Genomic DNA, 24,375 nt, shown 5'->3' with positions numbered 1-24,375 from the left:
GGTTCTCCCCGTGACCTGCGTGGGTTTTCTCAGAGATCTTTGGTTTCCTCTCATACTACAAAGTCCTTCAGGTTTGTAGGTTAATTGGCTTGGTGAATGTAAAAATTGTCCTTAGTGGGTGTAAGATTGGGTTAAAGTGCGGGGATTGCTGGTCGGCGTGGAACTGATGGGCCATAGGGCCTGTATCCATGCTGTATCTCTGTATCTCTAAACTAAATTTGAACAAAACAAAGATTATGTTGTTTGGAAATTGTAAAATAAACACTCAGGTACAAGTGAGGATAGATGGTGTTGATATAGAAAGAGTATATGAAAATAAATTTCTCGGTGTGATATTAAACCACAAAATCTGCTGGAAACCTCATATAAAACATGTGCGAAGCAAAGCTGGCAAGGAGCATTGCAGTTCTGGGAAGAACAAGGTACATTCTGAATCACAAAGTGCTGGACATTGTTTATTGTTCACTTGTATTGCCATATCTAAATTACTGTGTGGTATGGGGTAACAATTATAAACTTATAAAAGCACCCTACATCCATTATGCATACTGCAAAAAAGGGCCATAAGTATAGTTAATAATGTAGGATTTCGTGAACACCCCAACTCTCTGTTTTTCAAGTCAAATGCCTACAAGTTTATGGATTTAGTAGAATTTAATACAACACAAATAATGTATAAAGCAATAAATAAGTTACTACCAGGTAATATACAAAAAATGCTCTTTAACAGGGAGGATGGTTATAATTTGAGAGGAAAGTTTAATTTAAAGAAACTTTGTGTTCATACAACTGTGAAGAGTATGTGTATTTCAATCTGTGGGGTGAAATTGTGGAATGATTTGGATGTGGAACTCGAGCAAAGCATGAACGTTACTCAGTTTAAGAAGTGGAAAAAAAATGTTTTCCAGAGGATGAGGAAGGGCTGTGATGACGGTTAAGTTTTAGTTTATTGACACAGTGTGATATTCGTGTTACACATAGAATTTGGATAATTGTTTATAAACTGTATATATGTATGTTTGCATGCGTGCATATGCATGTAGATATGTATATATGTGGCTTATGTATAGATATATGTATGTATCTGTTTGTGTATGTGTGTATATATATGTGGGTACACAAAAATGCTGGAGAAACATGGGCAGGTGTAGCAGCATCTATGGAGCGAAGGAAATAGGCAACGTTTTGGGCCAAAACCCTTCTTCAGGCGTCTGAAGAAGGGTTTTGGACCGAAATGTTGCCTATTTCCTTTGCTCCATAGATGCTGCTGCACCCGCTGAGTTTTTCCAGCATTTTTGTGTACCTTCGATTTTCCAGCATCTGCAGTTCCTTCTTAAACACTTTATATATATATATATGTAGATGAGATTAAGTTTTTAAATTAATTGATGAATAGCGGAGAAAGGGTAGGAATAAATAAGTGTATACTTCCTCCTACTCCTTTTTAAACATGTAAGATTTGTGATGTTTATGAGAAGTTATTCAATGTGTTGTGTATAGGTTTATTGTTCATTTCATTTTATTGTTATTTTGCTTTGTTTTTAACTTTTTTGATTTACAAGTTCGAAATAAAATATATACTATTACTATTTTGATAATTGCTATGTTATATATTTTAAAAACTATATGCGCCATGAACTATGCGGCAAAACTAAAATCATAAGACATTTTGATAGGTTTACAACTTGGCAGCATGCTATATGTGATCCTTGTATGTGAACACATTTGGAAACTGATCTTTCAAGTCACTATTGATATAGTTACTGGCCTGTCTGAGGGATTAGGCCCTGCGTTAAATATCTGTAAAGGGAAAGTGCTCAACCAAATTGCCCTAACTATACTATAATGCACCACCCACCACCACATCCATGGCAACTGTAAAGATCCACATTGGTAATATCTTATCCCTTGGGAGTAAATTTTTGTGGGAGTCAGCCTTGATGGTGAAATTCATCATTGCTTACAATGCATGTTATAGATCCATATTTAGATAAATTAATAAAGCTAGGGAAGCGTCTTGTTAAAACCAAGACCTGTGAATTTTTAAATACTTATATAAAAAATAATAACATAGCTGATGTTTGGAGAATAGCAAATCCAAGTGGTAGGGAATACTCATTTTATTCATCAGTTCACAAAACTTATTCGCGAATTGACTATTTCTTACTGGACACAAAATTGATCCCGTATACGAATAAACCATCATATCATAATAGTATTATTTCTGATCACTCACCATTGACTTTTATACTTAAAATTGAGGGAATGCCGAGTATAAAGCCTTTTTGGAGGTTCAATGCACACATATTAAATAACCCGCAGGGTTATGAGTATATAAAAGAACAAACAAAACTTTTTTTCGAAATAAATGACACACCGGGTATTTCTGCACCGCTATTATGGGAAACCTTCAAGGCATATATTCGCGGTGTCATAATCTCTTACCAAAGTTTTCAAAATAAGGAAAATAAAAGAGAACTTCAGCGGATAGAACAGAAGATAAAATTACTAGAACTGGACAATGAAACTGACCCAACCATAAATAAACATAATAAGATAACTTTACTGAAATATAAAGTCAATAGAATATTATCGGCTAGAGTAATAAGATTATTCCAAATTACAAAACAAGCACACTTCGAATTTGGGGATAAGCTCCATAAACTGCTTGCGAGGCAACTGAAGCAACGAGAAAAGGAAAAAACTATTACAAAAATTAAATCGGACAATGGTGAGTTGCTAACATTGCCTAAGGATATTAATAAGAGGTTTGCCCAATTTTATCATAATTTATACACATCCAAAATAAAGACAGATGTAAGTAAAATTACAAATTTTTTAGATAATTGCAAGCTCCCAAAATTGGATAGTTTAGAACAAGAGCAATTAGGAGCACGGATTACTAGTGAAGAAATAAAACAAATAATAAACTCATTGAAAAATGGGAAGACCCCAGGACCAGATGGCTTTAGTAATGAATTTTATAAAAGATTTCAGGAGTCTATTGTACCAAGATTATTTAATTTATACACGCAGGCTTATACTGAAAATAAACTACCAGAAACCCTAGCAGAAGCAACAATAACGCTTATACCAAAAAAAGATAAAGATTTAGATGAGCCTGGTTCTTATAGAGCTATATCACTTCTAAATACGGATCAGAAAATTTTAGCAAAGATTCTAGCTAGAAGGCTAAATAATTATATTAACAATTTAATAAATACGGATCAAACGGGATTTATACCCAAAAGACAATCATTTAATAATTTGAGAAGGCTTTTTAATATAATGTACTCTCATAAGAAGGACAATGAAGATATCTCAGTGGTCACGTTGGATGCAGAGAAGAAATTTGATCAAGTAGAATGGCAGTATTTATACAAGGTACTCCAAAAATTTAATATGGGAGAGAATTTTATCAGATGGATTAAACTACTTTATGATAGACCTACGGCAAGAATATTAACTAACAATACGCTATCTCCAAAATTTTACTTATCAAGGGGTAATAGGCAAGGGTGTGCCTTATCACCATTGCTATTTGCCCTTATGATAGAACCGCTGGCCAAAAGGATTAGAAATCACCCGAATATTCACGGATATAACAGCAAGGACTCAAAGAATAAAATTTCATTATACGCTGATGATATCCTTTTATATATTACTAATACACAAACGAGTATACCCACCTTATTAACACTAATTGAGGAATTCGGCTCTTTTTCAGGATATAGAATAAATTGGAATAAAAGCGAAATTATGTCTTTAAAACCACAGGATTCGAGACACTTACTAAAATTCCCCTTCAAAATTGCAACAGAAAAATTCAAGTACCTGGGTATTCAAATTACGAGAAGACACAAATCATTATTTAGTGCCAATTTTATACCACTATTAAATAAACTGAATGATACGATTAAATTTTGGAAAACGCTTCCACTCTCATTGATAGGTAGAATTAACGCTATAAAAATGACTTTCTTACCACAATTAATATATTTGTTTCAAGCAATCCCAATATATATTCCAAAATATTTTTTCAAAAAATTAGATTCCACTATCACTAATTTTATATGGGACTACAGAACACATAGAATTCAACGAAAGCATTTGTGCAAATCTAAAGAAGTTGGGGGTTTATCATTACCTAACTTTATATATTACTACTGGGCAGTGCATATTAAGAACATAATATACTGGCTGGATAGTTCCACTCAGCAGTTGGAGTGGATAAGAATGGAGAAAGAGGAGTGCTATCCGCACGATATAGGAACGATCCTGCTCTCACCGATAAAATTGAATAGTATAATATATAAGAAGAACCCAATTATTCACAATATAATAAGAATTTGGAAACAAATAAAAGTATCCTTGAAATTAAATAATTTATCAGTACTAACCCCACTATTGAATAACCCCGCATTCAAACCGTCTCTCATCGACAACACATATCAACAATGGGATAGACTGGGGATTAGGAAAGTAGGGGACATGTATGAGTGGGCAAACTGTTATCATTTCAACAATTAAAATTAAAATTTAAATTGAAGGATAATCAATATTTTAAATATATACAGGTATGTGACTTTATGAAGAAATATACACATAGATTTCAAACTATATTTTTAGATCCTTTAGAAGAAGCTTACAATGCATGAGCAGAGCCTTTGGCCATCTAAAGGACAGTGTTTTAAAATAAAGAACTCAAACCCATCACCGGTTTAGTTTAGTTTATTATTATCATGTGTGCCGAGGTACAGTCAAAAGCTTTACTTTGCGTGCAATCCAATTAAAGAATATACACACTCCCCGACTTACATAAGGGTAATGATCCTAGTTGCTATGGTTCCTCTTGGCTTCCGGTTTACCAGGCAGCAGCGGTCCCCATCCACCTGTACACTTGCGAGGGTTGGATATTTTACAGCAGCCAGTTCAAAGCACTGGAGAAATACTGCCACATCAGTGCCCTCTTCAAAGATGCGCTCTAAGCCTCTAAATAAATTAGCATGTTCACTAACTTGTGGGAAAGGAGGATCTGAGGAGAAACTTTGAATTTCATTTGCGTTTTTAGAGACTTTTCGCCTGTATTTCCGGTTTCAAATGCAGCTGCATTCTCAGATCTCACATTGCTCCATCGTTAAAAGTCTTTGCACATAGCAGCTACTCTTAATAAAACATTTCATGCATTAATGGCCCATAGTGGATAACCATCTTCCTAATTTCTCCTTTGTTCAACCAATGTCAATGACAATAGATTCAGATTCAGATTCAGATTCAATTTTAAATGTCATTGTCAGTGTACAGTACAGAGACAACGAAATGCATTTAGCATCTCCCTGGAAGAGCGACATAGCAAACGATTTGAATAAATAATAATAAGTGTCCGGGGGGGGGGGGGGGGGGTGATTGGCAGTCACCGAGGTACGTTGTTGAGTAGAGTGACAGCCGCCGGAAAGAAGCTGTTCCTCGACCTGCTGGTTCGGCAACGGAGAGACCTGTAGCGCCTCCCGGATGGTAGGAGGGTAAACAGTCCATGGTTGGGGTGAGAGCAGTCCTTGGCGATGCTGAGCGCCCTCCGCAGACAACGCTTGCTTTGGACAGACTCAATGGAGGGGAGCGAGGAACCGGTGATGCGTTGGGCAATAGACAATAGGTGCAGGAGTAGGCCATCACCTCCATTTATTGTGATCATGGGTGATCTTCGTCAATTAGTACCCCGTACCCAGTTAAATGACTTTTAACATTTTATTATTTTACTCCTTCTACACACTCTACCCTCTTTATTTTTTTTGCATTGTCTTAGATAAACTGGCTTTTCTTTGTTAAACATTGCAAAAACCTGAAACCACTGACTTAATAGGCACATATCTGGTTATATCCCTCATCCCGCCTTTTGCTGCCATTTCCTACATTTATTGCACACTAATAAATCTCCGATGGGAGGAAAGACTTGGTGTTCAGGTGAATTGAAATCAGACACCAAGCAATATTTAGACTCTTCTGAGCAGACAATTTAATCCCCATATATTTTATAATATGGATTTATTTGCATTGTTCGGTATCTGCATTTGATCTGCCCACCGTGCAAATATGCTTGTTTCTATCAAAACCATCTGCACTCTTCTTTGAAAATGTGCAATGCTGTCCGTATTTTTATTGCACAGACTATCTAAATTATAACATCCCAGGTGCAGAGTCGCCACTGGTGGGATAGTCGATAACAATTTGTCAAGCTTGCATATGCAGATCCTAATATAATCAAAAATGTCTGGGAGTGTGCACTGGCATATGATTTTAAGATAATTGATTTATTTGCATTAAACTGCATCTGTAATTTATCTGCCAATATGCTGATAGGCTTGTCTCTATCAAAACCTCCTGCATTCATCTGTGAAAGTTTGCTTTGCTGCCCACAGCTATTGAAGTCGAGGCATGTGCAGCGCAGGGTGAACAGCAACTTAGCAGAATACACCTGGAGTTCATGTTAAGAGTCAAGAGTGTTTTATTGTCATATGTGAATTTGTTACATGCAGCTGAACCACAGAATATGTAAGCATGATATTCTGTAAACAATATAATAAACAAAAAAAAAAGTTCAGTGTATGTATGTATGTATATATTATACACAATATTGCGACACAGGAACACTGAACATTTCACCTCACAGGAGTGGGAGGGCGAATTGCTATTGCAATACGCAGGGCAAGTGCAATTGGAATTTTTAAATATATATTATATATTATACATACACATACACACATATTTATCATCTATATATCTATAAAACTCTGGAGCCATCCGACCGACTGGCGTCCGGTGCCCTTCCTGCCTTTCAATTCGTGCCCGATACTCGCAGATGTCCAATCGGAATGGCCGATGCTCGCAGATGTCCAATCGGAATGGATCCATTTGCATGTACAGCTGCCGGCTGCATTTCTTCCTTTGATTCATTGCCACGCCCAATCCAGACGCTCAATCTCCGAGATCTTTTCCATTTCGGTAGAGATTTCGCTTTTCTTTCTAAGTATCCGCTCCTCGTTACATTTCGTCGTGTTGAAGTGCACGTTTTTAATCAAATCCTTCTCCCCCCCCCCCCCCTCCACACCCAAGTATTTCATAATTAACTGGCTTCTCCATTTACATGTCAGCTTCCAACACACTTCGAAACAAAGTTGCAAGACAGGAACACTCTGAACTTTTCACTGCTGCAGCAGGCAGGGGAGGTGTCATTGGATTTTTTTTTTAAATCCACTGCTGAGGGAGGCAGGGCAGTGCTGGAATCTTACTTTTGGGAATGGCTTCAGTTCCATTGGAGGAGACGGGTGCATGGTGGAATATTGGGTTGGGGGATCACACCATTGGGGGAGCAGACCCAACGGGTCTGCACTTGGTCTAGTATATATATAAAAGTCTGTGGCTGCCGCCTGCCGTCCGGCTGCCAGCTGCCTTTCTTCCTTTTGATTCGCTGCTCCTTCCTGTCAGCTTCCAACACACTTTGAAACAAAGTTGCAAGACAGGAACACTGAACTTTTCACTGCTGCAGCAGGCAGGGGAGGTGTCAATGGATTTTTTTTTAAAGAGGCAGGGCAGTGCTGGAATCTTACTTTTGAGAACGGCTTCAGTTCCATTGGAGGAGACGGGTGCATGGTGGAATATTGGGTTGGGGGATCACACTATTGGGGGAGCAGACCCAACGGGTCTGCACTTGGTCTAGTCAAATACTACAACTCTGATCTTGTACGTGTGTATATGTGTGTGTGTATATGTGTGTGTATATGTGATTGTCTTTACTTCGCAAAAATGCTACACGGTAATGATTACATTTTTATATATTCTGATTGACATTTTTCCCCTCTGGGCAGAGATCACCTCCACTGAATATTTTATGCTTTATTTCTCGACTTATTCTCGACTCATTACAGATTAAAAGTCTGAAAAAATCAAAAGACTTTGAATTTAAAACAACCAGCTTCAACTGATGACGTCACAATGGCTCGGCTAGCAGTGATCAGCTTCACTGATGATATCATCTGATATTTGATTTTATTCGCGATTAAAGCTTTAAAATGCCAACTTTCACAAGACTTTTACATATTCTGATTCACATTTTTCCCCTCTAGGTGGAGACCTCTTCACTGAACATTTCATGCTTTATTTCTCGACATTACTGATTAAAGTTTAAAAAAATCAAAAGACTTTGAATTTAAAACGAACGTCTTCCACTGATGGTCACAATGGCATGGCTAACAGTGATCAACTTCAATGAAGATTTCATCCTCTATTTCACTTTATTCGCGATTAAAGCTTTAAAAATGCCAAATTTCACAAGATTTTTACTGTTAAAATCATTCCTGCCAGCTTCCAACACTCTTTGATACAATGTTGCGACACAGGAACACTCTGAACTTTTCACCTCACAGGAGTGGGAGGGCAAATTGCTATTACAACACGCAGGGCAAGTGCAATTGGATTTTTTTAAAGCCCGCTGCTGAGGGAGGCAGGGGAGAGTTGGAATCTTATGTTCGGGAACGGCTTGAGTTGGAGAACCAAGCCTCCCATGGGAGCTACAGGTAGGGGATGGGTGCGTTGGGGGAGAGACCTGGGTCTGCACTTGGTGTAGTATATTACTAAAACTCTCATCTTGTTTGTTATTATGTCTGTGATTCTGTGAGTCTGCCCATGTGCTCCCAGAAATATGCCAAAGCGGTACATGACAGCGCTACAATTTTTGCCCACCTTACCATTGTCCTGAGGTGTGTTTTTATCAAGTTTCCTTCAGATTGATGGTATATTTTACAAGTTATTTATATTTTAAATCACTTGAACTCAAACTGGCAGTTATCAGTGTATGACGTCACAATGAGATCTCATTTACATAAACTGCCTGTCAGCAGTATTCCAATGTTATAATGTTAACAAAGACAGGACTACCAGTGCAATAAGAGCTTTACTACATTGTTGTAAAGAGAGGGAGGGATTGGGGGAGGGGATGAGGAGAGGATTGTTGCTTAATATTATTTAACCAGATAGAGGGAGAGGAGGGGGATAGGGAGGGGAGAGGGGTTATGGAGGGACGGAGGGAGTGACTGTGAGTAGGGGAAAGGAGAGGGAGGGAGAGGTGAGGGAGGGAGTGGGGGAGGGGAGGAGGAGAGGGAAAAGAAGAGGGAGGGTGAAGGGAAGGGGGAGGGAGTGTTGGGGGATGAGGGGAAATGTGCCGCCCCTGTGCAGTTGGGGACTATGGGCGAGTGGTGGATTATTGCGTTGGGGGAACGGATTGCGTTGGAATGGGTGAGTGGTGGAAACGGGTTGCATTGGGGGAATGGGTGAGTGTTGGATTATTGCGTTTGGGGAATAGGGCCCAACGGGTCCCACTTGGTCTAGTATATTTATATATCTGTGTGTGTGTGCAAATATGTACGTGCGTGTGCTTTTGTATATGTATACTGAACATTTTTTTTTGTTTAATATATTGCTCACAGAATATTCTGTTTACATATACGTTTTCATATGTTATGTTTACAATGTTATGTTTACACACACAAACATATATTACACACACACACACACACACACACGCGGCAGGAGTGAAATAGGTGTGTGGCCAGAGTGGTGTGGGTCTCTGATAATGCTCGCTGCCTTTTTGAGGCAGCGACTCCTGTAAATCCTTTCAATGGACAAAAGTCAGAATCTCTTTAATATATGTAAAAAAGCAATATTTAACCAATGTGATGCAAATTATATGCCGGATATACTAACACAACTGCATAATGTTTTATTCAGGGTCAAAGACTGCTCCAGAGCATAGATATTTCCGAAAGGCTAAAATTCCTCCTAAATTTAGGTATGTTGATTCTTCTGATGCTTGTTGTTACCCCTGACCTTGTATTTCCACATTGTACTTATTCCTGGTTTGTTTGCAGATTGTGTGGATGACATCCTGACCGTCATATCTGAAGTGCATGGCTGCTTCGAGATTACCAGGGTTTGTTATTCACTTTTTTTAAACTGTGACACATTATTGTCGATATATTTGAGTAATTGACTTGCGTCTTGATATTTTACATTGTCTTAAAATTATAGTGATAAGATATCTGAGGGCTAGACTTTTTTTCAAGAAAAAATAAATATAGAAATAGTGACAATACTCAGCAGGTCAAGCAGCATCTATGGAGAGAGAAAACAATATGTAGAAAGAAGGAACTGTAGATATTTTTAGCTTTACATAAAGGTGAAGAAACATTACCTATCCATGTTCTCCAAAGATGCTGCCTGACCCGTTGAGTTAGGCCAGCACATTTTGGCCTTTTGAGAAAAACAAAATGTTGTATTGATGACTGTTCATCAGTTCTAATGAAATATTAACTTTGTTTCCGCAATATTTTGCTTTTGTACTTTATTTGTCTTGTTTCCTTTTATGATTCTTTCTCCTGTTTTCTAATCTTCCTGCCATTTAGTAAAGTGTAGGTTATTGTTCAAATGTAATTTCCCTGTTTATTCCCAGAACATAGCAGATTATTCACAGGTTCCTGCTGTCCTGCACTCTAGGGTGTAAATATATCTTTTGAAAGTAATTGTCTATTTCTGCATCTCTCGAAACAATCTAAAAATAATACCTGTTACCGCCTCCAAAACAACACCTTTACCCTTTGAATGATCTTTCCAAATATTTTGGGCCATTTTAGATTTTCAGCAATCACATGATTGACAATGCGAAAACATTTCAAAATGAGTCATGAGGGTTTAGAAACTTGTAAAGATCACAGCACAAGGAAAGGGTTCCTCAATAAGATGTGTGTTGCCCAGGCTCCTCTGCCATCCAGTAAACTCATTGCTCATTTTCAACCCCAAATTAATTTTGCTAGCTAATCCCGGTTTCTCGCTGTTGTTTAAAAAGACATTTTCTCAAGAAGATGCCAATGGAGAAAATAATTGATGCACTTGTAGAGAAAGCAAACGGCGAGAATAAACGGTTTCTTTATTCAGGCATTATAGGTTAGATATGCATGCACATTTAGTCCTCTAGCACCAAAGTAATTGTTGCTGCTGCGAGGTTGCTGGCTCGTGGGCTTGAACTGAGCTCTTGCTGAGGCGGCAGGACACTCACATGATGAGAGAAGAGGTGGAAGAGAGAGGGAAGGTTGACCCGGGGTTCGTAATATACTAGGGCACACCTTTAAAACATAGAAACATAGAAATTAGGTGCAGGAGTAGGCCATTCGGCCCTTCGAGCCTGCACCGCCATTCAATATGATCATGGCTGATCATCCAACTCAGTATCCCGTACCTGCCTTCTCTCCATACCCCCTGATCCCCTTAGCCACAAGGGCCACATCTAACTCCCTCTTAAATATAGCCAATGAACTACCCTCTGTGGCAGAGAGTTCCAGAGATTCACCACTCTCTGCGTGAAAAAAGTTCTTCTCATCTCGGTTTTAAAGGATTTCCCCTTTATCCTTAAGCTGTGACCCCCTGGACTTCCCCAACATCTGGACCAATCTTCCTGCATCTAGCCTGTCCAACCCCTTAAACCTCGTGACAACTCCTTCCCGCAATTGCCTAGTCACGCGACCCTACCCCCGACTGCCGAGGGTTCGCATAGCAAGTGGCCTAATCATTGGGTGCCGCCATACACTTTAAATTATTCTCATATATTCATGATTTTCTAGGTTTTTTAAATTTAGGGCATGAATTTGAGGAAATTATTATCTATTGCCTTTTAAAACAAAGCAAATGTGTGCAGTTGGCATGTTAAAGAAGATTCTGAGGTGTTATTGGGCCAGGTTTTATTGAGTTGTGTTAACGATGAGTGTGATTGGATTAATGCTGCATGGTTGGTTCTCCTTGCAGTTATTTTTTCTTCTAACCTCATATGTGGGTCACATTCCTTACATAATAATTATGCAATCCATGAATGGACAAGAAGTTCAAAGAAAAGCTCTGCCATTTGTTGAGGGAAAGACAAAGAGACAGATAGGAAGTTGGTAGTTTTTCAAATGGGAGCATTGTAGCATAGGCAAGTGAAGATAAAGAACAGATGTGTTCTTGCCATTCAAAATGCTGTAGGAAAAAGGTGATACAAAAACAGGTTGGTTAATCCACTAAAAGGGTAAGGCAGATTTCAAATTGGAGTAACAGCACCTCACATTTTGCTTTGGCAGCTTACAACCCAGTCATAGAAATATTGATTCATTTAACTTCAAGTAACCCCTGCATCCCCTCTTTCTCCGTCCCTCCCCCACCCTAGTCGTCGTACTAGTTTCACTGTCGTCCTGTTGAGTTTCACTGTTTGTATAACTGATTATCACCTAGCCCACAACCGACAATTAACCATTGTGGGCTCTACCTTCCCTGTTCTCGTTACTTTTGTGTATCTTTCATTCATTTGTTCTATGTGCCTTCTATATAATTTCCTTTTACCATCACTCTCAGTCTGAAGAAGGGTTTCGACCTGAAATGCCACCTTGTGGCGGCTCCCAAAGGTCGTGCCATCCTAACTGTCGAACCCCTCAGCACGGGAGTGGTTCAGTCCGGAGGCGGCCCTTAACTAGAGGGTTTAAAGACAGGGGTTTGGGTGCCATCTTTCTCTCGTGTGGACTTCCCTACAACCGGGAGGAACACAAATAAAGGTGCCTCTCTGAAATACCTGACTCCTCTCTTTCCTTTCGAGACCTACGCACCACATTGGTGACCCCGACGCTCCATTGTCGTCATGATGGAGAAAGGAGAAAGCCCTGCCACCTCACAGGCCGACCCGGCCCTGTCTCTGGACGCGGTCTCGGTAAAATTGCCCAACTTCTGGACCACCCGGCCGCACATCTGGTTTCAGCAGGCGGAGGCCCTATTCAACCTGCGGGGCATCACAGTCGATGCCACCCGCTTCTATTACCTGGTGGGGTGGGGGCCCTCGACCAGGACACAGTCGAGGAGGTCACGGACTTCCTCACAGCCCCCCCGGCCACCGATAAATATCTCGGCCTTAAGGAGCTCCTGCTCCAAATTTATGGACTTAGTAAGATGGAGCGTGCTGCTAGGCTCCTTCATATGGAGGGCCTAGGCGACCGACGGCCATTTAGCCTCCTAAAGGAGATGGTTGCTCTCCTGGATGGGCACACGCCGTGCCTGATGTTCGAGTACACCTACCTCCATCTGCTGCCGGCCTACATCCGTCTTCAGCTCACGGATGTCTCCTTCGCCAGCATCAGGGCCCTTCGGAGGCGCGCCGACGCGCTGTAGATGGCGCGCCTTGATGACGTCAACGCGCTGGCCGTCAGCAGCCAAGAGGACGCACTGAGGACGACGCGCCCTGATGACGTTAACGCGCTGGCCGTCGGCAGGCGCGCCGATGACATCACCCCGGCAGCTCCCGATTTCCTCCGGTGGGGCAGGGGAGCTGTGTAAGGAGTGACAGCTTCAGCCCAACGGCCCGTAAGATCACCCCCCCCGAGGCCGTATCGGGTACTGCACCTGCAGTCCAGCGCTAGCAAGCTGCAAGTGCCACCAACAGGAGCCGGCAAGCTCCAAGTACCACCAACATGAGGCGCTGGTGCTACTACCATCAGCGGTGGGGTGCTGCAGCACGACAATGCCGCCAGCCGTGCACATTCCCGGGAAATGCCTGGGCCGGCTGCCAATAGTCCCCGCGGTGGCCGGCCAAATTCACCGCCTCTTCGCCTGGGATTGGCGCTCCGGGACCTGCTTCCTCATTGATACTGGAGCGGAGCTCAGCGTCCTGCCCCCTTCACTGGCAGACATTCGCTCCGGTAAGCGGGCGCCCGTCCTCAACGCGGCGAATGGCAGCCCCATCCGCACGTATGGAGCACGCATGGTTCCGATCGTGTTCGGCTCCTGCCATTTCTCGTGGCGGTTCACCATTGCTGATGTCTCCCAGCCGTTGCTCAGGGCCGACTTCCTCCGGGCGCATTCCCTCATGGTGGACGTCAGGCGTCAGCGCTTGGTCAACGCCGCTACGATGGAGCCGATCACGTTACGTTTGGATCAGCCGATGGGACGCTCCCTGTCGTCCATGGATTCCCGCTTCGCACGGATCTTGGCCGCGTTCCCGGACATCCTGACCCCACAGTTTCGGTCATCGACCCCCAGTCACGGAATGGTACATTTTATACAGACTACCGGCCCACCTATCCACGCACGAGCACGCCGAATGCTGCCGGATAAACTGCGCCTGGCACGGCAGGAATTCCGCACGATGGAGTCCTTGGGGATCGTCCGCCCTTCAAGAAGCCCATGGGCGTCCCCACTCCACTTGGTCCCTAAAGCAAGCGGGGGCTGGCGACCTTGCAGGGATTACTGACGGCTGAATGCCGCAACAGCGGATCGATACCCCGTACCCCACATCCAGGACTTCACCACCCATTTGGCTGGGGCTACAATATTTTCAAAAGCGGACCTGGTACGGGGTTATAATCAGATCCCGGTTCACGCAGATGATGTACCCAAGACGGCGATCATCACGCCATTCAGACTTTATGAGTTCATGCGGATGCCGTTCTCTCTTTTCAACGCCTAATGGACGGATTGTGTCGCAAACTCGATTTTGTGTTTGTTTACCTGGATGACATCCTGGTGGCCAGCCGCTCGCAGCAGGAGCACTGCGCCCACCTCCGGCAGCTCTGTCAGCGGTTCAGCGAGCATGGTTTGGCTATCAACCTCGACAAGTGCCGTTTTGGAGTAACGGAGATCGACTTCCTCGGCCACTGCGTGACTTCGTAAGGTGCGGTTCCCCTGCCGTACAGGGTCGATGCCATCCGTCGGTTTCCCTGCCCACGCACGGTGCGCGGCCTGCAGGAGTTTGTCGGCATGGTGGCATTTTACCATCGTTTCGTGCCATCCGCGGCCCACATCATGCGGCCGCCGTATCAACTCCTGGCAGGTGGGCAGAACAAGAATGTCAAATAGACCCATGAGGTAGTGGCAGCATTTGGCGGCGCGAAGGAGGCCCTTGCTCAGGCAGTACTACTGGTGCACCCGCGGGAAGATGCCCCGACTGCTCTCACGGTGGACGCCTCGTAGTCAGCGGTTGGTGCCGTGCTGGAGCAACTGACGGACGGAGGTTGGCGGCCCCTGGCCTTCTTCAGCCGGCACCTCAACCGCGCGCAGACCAAATACAGCGCATTCGATCGCGAGCTCCTGGCTCTGTACCTGGTAGTGCGCCACTTCCGCTACTTCCTGGAGGGCCGCCCGTTCACTGCCTACACGGCCCACAAGCCGCTCACTTTCGCCCTGGCGAAGGTTTCCGACCCCTGGACCGCACAACAGCAGCGGCAATTGGCCTACATTTCGGAATATACTACATCTATCCGCTATGTCGAGGGGAAAGAGAACCGGGTGGCCGACGCATTGTCCCGCCCCACTACCAACACCGTTTTCGAGGTGGCTCTCAGAATTGACTATTCTGCCCTGGCAGAGGCACAGCTCACGGACGGTGAGATGCCCGCCTACCGGATGGACTGCCATCTCCGGCTTCCGCCTTGAGGATGTCCCTCTCGGTCCTGGAGGAGCGACGATCTTGTGCGATGTATCGTCCGGTCAGCCGCGCCCCATCGTCCCTGCTGCCTGGCGCCGGAGGGTGTTCGCGGTTATCCACGGACTGTCTCACCCATCACTGCGGGCAACAAATAGTGGCCGCTCGTTTCATGTGGCACGGTCTGCGCAAGCAGGTTGGCCACTGGGCTCGCACCTGCATTCCGTGCCAGACAGCGAAGATCCAGCGCCATGTCCGTGCGCCTCTCCAGGAGTTCGGTCTACCTCACCGGCGATTCGACCATATCCACGTGGACATTGTGGGACCTCTTCCGCCGTCCCAGGGCATCACCCACCTTCTCACGATGGTGGACCACTTCACGCGGTGGCCGGAGGCCATACCGCTGGCCGACACTTCAACAGCTACGTGCGCTCGTGTGTTGTCCGCGCACTGGATTGCTCGCTTTGGGGTGCCGGCGCACATCTCCTCAGACCACAGTTCACCTCCGAGCTGTGGTCGGCCATGGCTCACTTGCTCGGGGTGCGTCTGCACCACACCACGGCTTATCACCCGCAAGCTAACGGTCTGGTGGAGAGGTTCCACCGGCAGCTCAAGGCAGCGCTGAAGGCACGACTCTACGGCACGGACTGGATGGACGAGTTGCCGTGGGTCTTGCTGGGCATCCGGACCGCTCCCAAAGAGGACTTGGCCTCATCATCGGCGGAGCTCGTGTACGGGTCGCCACTCACGGTGCCCGGGGAGTTCGTGCCGTTGGCGCCGGGACAGCAGGGAACGCCCGCATCCACGTTAAAGCACCTTCGCGAGCGAGTTGGCAGGCTCGCATCCGTCCCGACATCCCGCCATGGGACATTTCGCCCACATGTGCCATCAGCCCTCCAGGACTGCCCATACGTTTTCCTGCTCCGTGATGCCCACCGGACGCCACTCCAGAGGCCGTACGAGGGCCTGTTCCGTGTGCTGGAACACGTGCAGACGACTTTTGTGCTGGACATGGGGGGCCGGCCGGAGGCCGTGTCGATTGACCGGTTGAAGCTGGCACACCTGGACATTGACCGGCTGGTGCTGGTTGCCCAACCTCGGCCTCGAGGGCGCCCCCCTACACGGCTGTCATTCCACCTGTCCTCCCGCCGGTCCCTCGACCTGTCCCCCCCCACCTATGCCTCCACCAGCCCCACGATCGGCTGACTTCCGCACGCGGGCCGGCCGGGTCGTGTGCTCGCCGGTGCGTTTTGTGCCTTGGGTTCTGGGGGTGGGGGTCCTGTGGCGGCTCCCAAGGGTCGTGCCATCCTAACTGTCGAACCCCTCGGCACGGGAATGGTTCAGTCCGGAGGCGGCCGTTAACCAGAGGGTTTAAAGGCAGGGGTTTGGGTGCCATATTTCTCTCGTGTGGACTTCCCTACAACCGGGAGGAATACAAACAAAGGTGCCTCTCGAAATACCTGACTCCTCTCTTTCCTTTCGAGACCTACGCACCACAACCTCTTCCCTTTCTCCAAAGATGCTGCCTGACCCGCTGAGTTAAGGGTCTGTCCCACTTGAGCGTAATTTACGCGACATCATTTACGTGTCACGACGCATGCATCGTGATGCGCGCATGGCGTGCATTACACGCGCATGGCGCGTGGTGGCGTAGACGAAGACGCGCGGTACCACGTGACTCCACAGGATTTGGGGATTCTCAAAATCCTCGCGCGCCACCTGCATGACGCGCAAATGACGCCCAAGTGGGACAGGCCCTTTACTTCAGCTTGTTGTGTCTATAAAAGGATAAGTCAATCAGTTCATCATTTCTTCAATATTCAAGGGAACTAAACAATGGGTTAAATAGGTGAGATTATGTTTACCCCTCTTGCTGTTTGATTATCTATATCTGACCTTGCCTCAATAAGATGTTTTCCCCAAATTAAAGACTAAATAAATACTTGGGAAGGGTATGTGTGAAAGGCGCGATACCAGGTTTAAATCGCAAGGCATCCATTATTGCCTTTGGATTATGCCATTGTGTACGATAATATTGAACAGTGAGGTCATGCAAGATGTTCTGGTGTAAAGAAGTATTACTGCTATCAAGGAGAATATCTACGACAGACCTGAAATTAAATTAATGGTAGAATTGCCAATTTCTTATTTCTCCTTTCCAAACATGAATTGAATTGCAGTTTCTTCTTCTCAAAGGATTTTCCCAACGATGTTCTAACACTGCTGAAAAAATGCCTGACCTATCACCCATCCAAAAGGTACGTGCTTGCATCAAAGCAAACTCCGAAACGTCAAATGTCATGATTATATTTAAATAATTTTGATAGAGACATAGAGACAAGTCGGGGCGGCCCAGCCCGAGGCTGAAGACGGCGCAGTACTCACGTGAGGGTGGCTGGGACGGTGTTCTGGCGGTGGTGGCCTGAGTCCGGGGTTCGGCCGCGGGCCAGCGGCTGCGTCTGCAGGACTGGTGGGCGGCAGCTTCAACCACCCCGGGCCGCGGTGTTTGAGCCGCGGGACTGTTCTTAACATCGCCCGGGGGGGGTATCGCCCCAGCGCAGAGGGAGAAGAGGAGGGAAGAGAATGCAGACCTAAGACTTTTGCCTCCATCACAGTGAGGAGATGCTGGGTGGACTCACTGTGGTGGATGTTAATAGGTGTTTATTGTTGTTTTATTGTATTGTATTATATGTATGACTGCTACAATTTCGTTCAGACTTCGGTCTGAATGACAATAAAAAAGGCTATCTATAGAACATCTATAGTCCAGCATGGGAAACAGGTCCTTCAGCCAGACTTGTCCATGCCAACCAAATTGGCATTCTGGGCTAATCCCATTTGCCTGCATTTGACCCATACCAATCCTAATCCTTCCTATCCCCTTTGTGCCTTTGAGTTCATTGTTCACCCTATGGAGTATATTCATGCAGGTAAGAGTTTGAATTATTTTACTTCATATTTTAAATTATTTGGGGTATTTTGCATTGGGTAATACTTTTCTTTAAAATGCTTAGGTGTTGTTAGTTTTATATGGATAGATTATAAATGTGCCTGACGATTTTTAACCCTAATCCTGGAAGTTGCTGCTCAGAATCCACTCAGCTTCACCGGATGCCTCTCCTGCGTGGAAAACCTTCGGGGCGGCACAGTGGCGTAGCGGTCGAGTTGCTGCCTTACAGCACCAGATATCTGGTTTTGATCCTGACTGGGCGCTATCTGTTTGGAGTTTGTACTGTATGTTGTCCTTGTGATCACGTGGGGTTTCCCTGGGTGCTCCTGTTTCCAAACATGTACAGGTTTGTAGGTTAATTGGCTTTGGTAAAACTGTAAATTGTCCCCTGTGTGTAGGATAGTGCTAATTTATGGGGTGATCACTGGTCGGTGCGGACTCGGTGAGCCAAAGGGCCTGTTTCCGTGCTGTTTCCATGCTGTATCTCTAAAGTGAAGTAAAGTCTAAACTGGTCGGCCGATTCAGCTCTCTACATCTGTGAAAGGTAAGTTTGAACAGGCAGTAGACCTCCAGACCAGTAGGATATTCCAGTAACTCCAATTGATCGTAGATGAAGTTTGAAATAATAGTTCAATTAAATTTCTATTTTCATTTAAAAATATCCCCTCCCTTCATGTAACATTTATTTAACCAGGCTAGGTAGGTCTTTTGTTCACGCTAGGAAAAATATTTCCTAGTCAGTGAAACTCATCAGCATTGAAGTAAGAGTATTCAAATATCTCATAATGTTAAATGTGGAGTAACTCATCGGGTCAGGCAGCATCTCTTCAGAAAATGTATGGGTGACGTTTCAGGTCGAGACCCTTCTTCACAGCCTGGCCCAAAACGCCAACCATCTTTTTCTCCAGAGATGTTGCCTGACCCGCTGAGTTACTCCAGCACTTTGTGTCTATCTTTGGTATACACCAGAATCTGCCTTTCTTTGTTTCTCAATCTTCTTAATGGTGTTATGTTGCAAAGTAAATTGCAGCATTTTTATTTGCAGTAAATGAATCTCCGAAATAAACTCTCCTTTAGATCATGATCACGTAAGTGATTTTATGTTCATCCTGGAATAATATGTTTTGAATCTGTTTGTGTCGTAGACCTACTCCAGCTGAACTGCTGAAAGATGACTTATTCAGCGAGGTTTCTGCCTTGTACACACCGTTCCGCAAACCTGATAGCCTATTTTCCTCCTCTCTGCGTTGTGCTGACCTAAGCATCCCTGATGATGTGGGAACATTCTGTAAAGGTAAGGAATCTTTGGAAATTGTATTCACACCATTTTTTTAATGATAGCTAATGGGCCTGTCTTACGTATGCGATTTTTTAGGCAACTACAGGCGACTAGTTTGTCACCACATGTTCGCCGGTGGTCGCCGTGAGTAGTCTCCTCGGTCGTGCAAAAGTCGTAGAGTCTTTCTGGTTGCCGCTAAATTTTCAACATGTTGAACATTTTTCGGCAACAGTAGGTTTGACACCAATGAGCGTAGCTTGACTTCTGTCAAGCTGTAGGTGCTGTTGTAGGTTGTCGCCAGGATGAAGTAGGTTGTCACCGGTTTTTCGGCGACCTGCTACGACTCTGACAGTCGCCGGCAGTTGCCTAAAAATCACCAAGTGGGACAGGTCCATAAGTTGGATGATATATACTGGGGTGTAACAAACCACATCTATAACAATTGTAGGTCAGAAATTGTAAAATGTTATCGAGCCACTACTGGAAATGTTAATGCACGCTTCTACTGGTCCTACTCATTAAGGATCAGCAAAGGAATAATTAGCACAAGAACTCTCGTTCTCTGAGAACATATTTTGAGGAATCAGCAACAATGTTTGGACACTTCTTTCCATTAACTTAAAACTATGGATAGTCTGCCTGTCACTCTTGTGGTGCCATTGCAGTTACCTTGATGAGGAGAAATTTCTTTAGTCAGAGGGTGTTGAATCTGGGGAATTCATCACCACAGACGGCTGCGGAGTCCAAATCATTGGGTCATTTTAAGGCGGAGATTGACAGATTCTTGATTAGTAAAGGTGACGGGTTTTGGGGAGAAGGCAGGAGAATGGGGTTGAGAGGGAAAGATAGATCAGCCATGATTGAATGGCAGATTAGACTTGATGGGCTGAATGGCCTAATTCTGCTCCAATAATATATGAACATATGAACCTTGTTAAATACAGGCGGCATGCCTTCCTGGATACTGGACCCAAATAAGGGCCACTCTGTCTTGACGAACATGCTTTACCAATGAACCATAAGATGCACTAAACCCATTGCAAGGATGTGTTTTCCCTAGAAACAAGGAACTACAGATGCTGGTTTACACAAAAGGACACCAAGTGCTGGAATAACTCAGCAGGTCAGGCAGCATCTCTGGAGATGGTGATGTTTCAGGTCTGAAAAAGGGTCCCTATCCAAAATGCGCGTTCTCCAGGGAAGCTGCCTGAACCTCTGAGTTATTCCAGCACTTTGTGTCCATTCTTATGAGTGTTTCCTATACTCCTTTTTGTGCATTTCTGTCAGTCAAAGTGATAAAAGCAGCAGAACTGATCTTCCCTGAGCACCTCTAAATATGGATCACATTTTCGAGCCATGTCCTCTAATTTCCCATCCCAGATTAGATGGAGAAACTGCTAGTTTACTAAAAAAAAGGCACTAAGCGCAGGAATAACTCAGTGAGTGATGCAGCATATCTGGGGGCTGGACCTTTAGTCGACATTTTGGATGAGGACCCTCATTAAGACTGGGAAAAGGTTCTCAACCCAAAACACCACCTCTCCATGTTCTCCAGAGATGCTCCAACACTTTGTGTCCAGATTAGATAGAATTTGATTCTCAAGCCAAGTGCTGAGTATATATAACTAAAGACAGTCTGTAACACTACACACTTCTTTACATCATTGATATAGTGTAAAATGCTAGTTAATTCTCAAATAATAGATCTGTTTCATACTTTCTTGTGTATGATAGATGTATTGTCAATATAGAGTCATTGGAATAAGATCACATAATGTTAAAATGGTTCTGTAAATTGAGCAGCATCAGTGGAAACCAAGTCAGTGTATTAGGTTGTAACCTTTTGTCATGGTGATGTGTGCAAGAGGTGGTGCTTGATGTTAAAGCAAATAAATCCTGAGCACTATTTTAAGTTTTGCTTTTGTGGAATGATAATTTAGATGAGCCAAGCGTGTTATTGTCTGCCCCAGTAAGTGACCAGTCATTGATTAATACAGTAAATTATGGAATCTTACAGGACAAATGGAAGCCATTTGGACCAGCATGTTTGGATCATTTCTTTAAAAAATCAATGTGACCAGTTTGATTCCCCGATCTGTCCCCAAAGCTTGTGATTTCTTCCCTTGGAGTATTTATCTACTAACTACAATTTTAGGTGTATGACAATTGACAGAGTGTCAATGAGGAAATGGTACAAAATGGTCATACAAAAGTTTAAACACATACTGTCAATGTTTTTTTATTTTCCCATTTGCTTTTATTTATGAAGATGAAGAATATCTTTCGGAAAGATCTGTTGACGAAGTCTACTATCTATGGTGTTTGGCTGGAGGAGATTTGGAAAAGGAGCTCGCAAGCAAAGGAATCATTCGTTCTAAGCCACCAATTTGCACCTTGTCAAAGTAAGTCAGCGGATTCCTCTTCATCACCAAGTTCCACAGGTAATGTGGGTGCAAATAACTGCAGATGCTGGAGTAACTCAGTGGGTCAGGCAGCATCTCTGGAGAATATGGATAGGTGATGTTTTGGGTCGGGAAACGTCAGGGTGTCAGAGATTATGGGGAGAAGGCAGGAAAATAAGGTTAGGAGGGAGAGATATATCAGCCATGATTGAATGGCGGAGTAGACTTGATGGGCTGAATGGCCTAATTCTACTCATCCATTATGACCTTTCTTCAGCATTTGTGTCTTTTTTCCACTGCTTTGTTTGTCAATGAAGTCCACTTTATTTTGTGGTAGAAACTTATTTGACCATCACAGTGATTATACCACATGGTTCTATGTAATTTGGCCATCATGATTGTGTAGCTAGACACAAAATGCTGGAGTAACTCAGTGGGTCAGGCAGCATCTCTGGAGAAAAGGAATAGGTGACATTTCGGGTCAAGACTCTTCTTCAGACCGAGAGTCAGGGAAGAGGGAATAAATCCCCTGATTGTGTAGCTGCTCCTTGCCCTAGATATTGGAGTTGGCAAGATTACGGAAACCATACAGAGTATTTTCTTTGGTTTATTTTTATAGTCAATTAAAAATAATAGCAGAAATTACCAAAGCAATGGATCATTTGGGATCCGAGGGAAAGTGAGTGCAGAGTTGATGAATCTGGTTGACGACCCTCATTAGTCGATGAGTGCAGCTTGATGATGAACTGATGATCACTGACTGAGTCTTTAATCAGATTTAAGAGGTATTCAAACAAAATCAAGCTAAGATAAAGAAAAGTATTTTTTTTACTAATGCACCCAGTGATTGTGAAAAAGAATGGAACATTATTGGTAAAGTATAGACAAACAGAACAGGCAATATACTGGCTGACGCAGTTCAGTGTACAGATTATGTTTAGAAAAATCTTGATTTACATGGATAGAAAGGTTCAGAGGGACTTAGGTAAATTGGACTAGTTTAAATGGGGCTTCTTGGTCGGCATGGACGAGTTGGGCTGAAGGCCTGTTCCCATATTTATATATTTTGTTTATATCACTACGAACATCTCTGTGTACAAATATAATGGAAAAGATATGTGTCCATTTGTACTGTTGGCTTCAACATAATAATAATAATAATAATAATAATAATAATAATAATAATAATAATAATAATAATAAAAATATATTTTATTGTCATTGCACATCAGTGCAACGAGATTTGGTATGCAGCTTCCAACCGATGTAAAAAATAAATAAATAAATAAACTGTGCGACGTGACCATCTGAGGGAGACAGTCCAGCGGGGATGGGGGGCACTCAGCAGGGCCGGTTCAGAGCCGCTATAGCTCTGGGAATGAAGCTTTTTCTGAGTCTGGAGGTTCGGGCGTAGAAGGCCTTGTAACGTCTGCCGGAGGGAAGTAGTTCTGGCAACATACTTCTGGCAATGGGGGCATTCCTCATTATAACCATATAATATAACCATATAACAATTACGGCACGGAAACAGGCCATCTCGACCCTTCTAGTCCGTGCCGAACACATAATCTCCCCTAGTCCCATATACCTGCGCTCAGACCATAACCCTCCATTCCCTTCCCATCCATATAACTATCCAATTTATTTTTAAATGATAAAAACAAACCTGCCTCCACCACCTTCACTGGAAGCTCATTCCACACAGCTACCACTCTCTGAGTAAAGAAGTTCCCCCTCATGTTACCCCTAAACTTCAGTCCCTTAATTCTCATGTCATGTCCCCTTGTTTGAATCTTCCCTACTCTCAGTGGGAAAAGCTTTTCCACGTCAACTCTGTCTATCCCTCTCATCATTTTAAAAACCTCTATCAAGTCCCCCCTTAACCTTCTGCGCTCCAAAGAATAAAGCCCTAACTTGTTCAACCTTTCTCTGTAACTAGTTATGCGGTATGTCAGTTGTTTAGCCTTTTACGATAGTGCTGTATTCTGTGAGATCACTGCTCGTTTACCTCCCTTTCATCCATATACCTTAATAGCTTTAGTATAATTCATTACCATAGCTGGCTTAGGCTAAGAAATTGCCAACAAATGAAAGTAATGCTAGGTGTTTCACATTTAACTAAACCGTTTCAAAGTATCAATTTAAAAGTATCATGGTGACAATTTGTAATGGAAAGATAAAAAACAAATTAGAATATTTAATCCCATCTTCCAAACAATTTTGAGTGTCTATGCAGCCAATGTAGCGATTTGCATATTCAAAG

At 43.7% G+C, this 24,375-nt stretch overlaps 2 protein-coding genes across 2 annotated transcripts in view; one reads left to right on the top strand and one right to left on the bottom strand.

Moving 5' to 3' along the window:
- The window catches only part of tbck (TBC1 domain containing kinase), a 275,407-nt gene that overhangs the window by 74,699 nt on the left and 176,333 nt on the right, over nt 1-24,375 (top strand). The window contains exons 7-11 of the mRNA XM_055641803.1: nt 9,781-9,841; nt 9,921-9,982; nt 17,678-17,739; nt 19,577-19,725; nt 21,980-22,112. Coding sequence (XP_055497778.1) covers nt 9,781-9,841; nt 9,921-9,982; nt 17,678-17,739; nt 19,577-19,725; nt 21,980-22,112 — 467 coding nt within the window. The remainder of the gene's footprint in view (nt 1-9,780; nt 9,842-9,920; nt 9,983-17,677; nt 17,740-19,576; nt 19,726-21,979; nt 22,113-24,375) is intronic.
- Nucleotides 1-24,375, bottom strand: part of aimp1a (aminoacyl tRNA synthetase complex interacting multifunctional protein 1a) — a 212,963-nt gene that overhangs the window by 127,928 nt on the left and 60,660 nt on the right. The gene's annotated exons all lie outside the window — the stretch shown is intronic.

The sequence above is a fragment of the Leucoraja erinacea genome, chromosome 1 (genome assembly GCF_028641065.1).
Source record: "Leucoraja erinacea ecotype New England chromosome 1, Leri_hhj_1, whole genome shotgun sequence".
Lineage (NCBI taxonomy): Eukaryota > Metazoa > Chordata > Chondrichthyes > Rajiformes > Rajidae > Leucoraja > Leucoraja erinaceus.
Note: the sequence above shows the minus strand (reverse complement) of the source record. Positions and strands in the feature narration are given on the sequence as shown.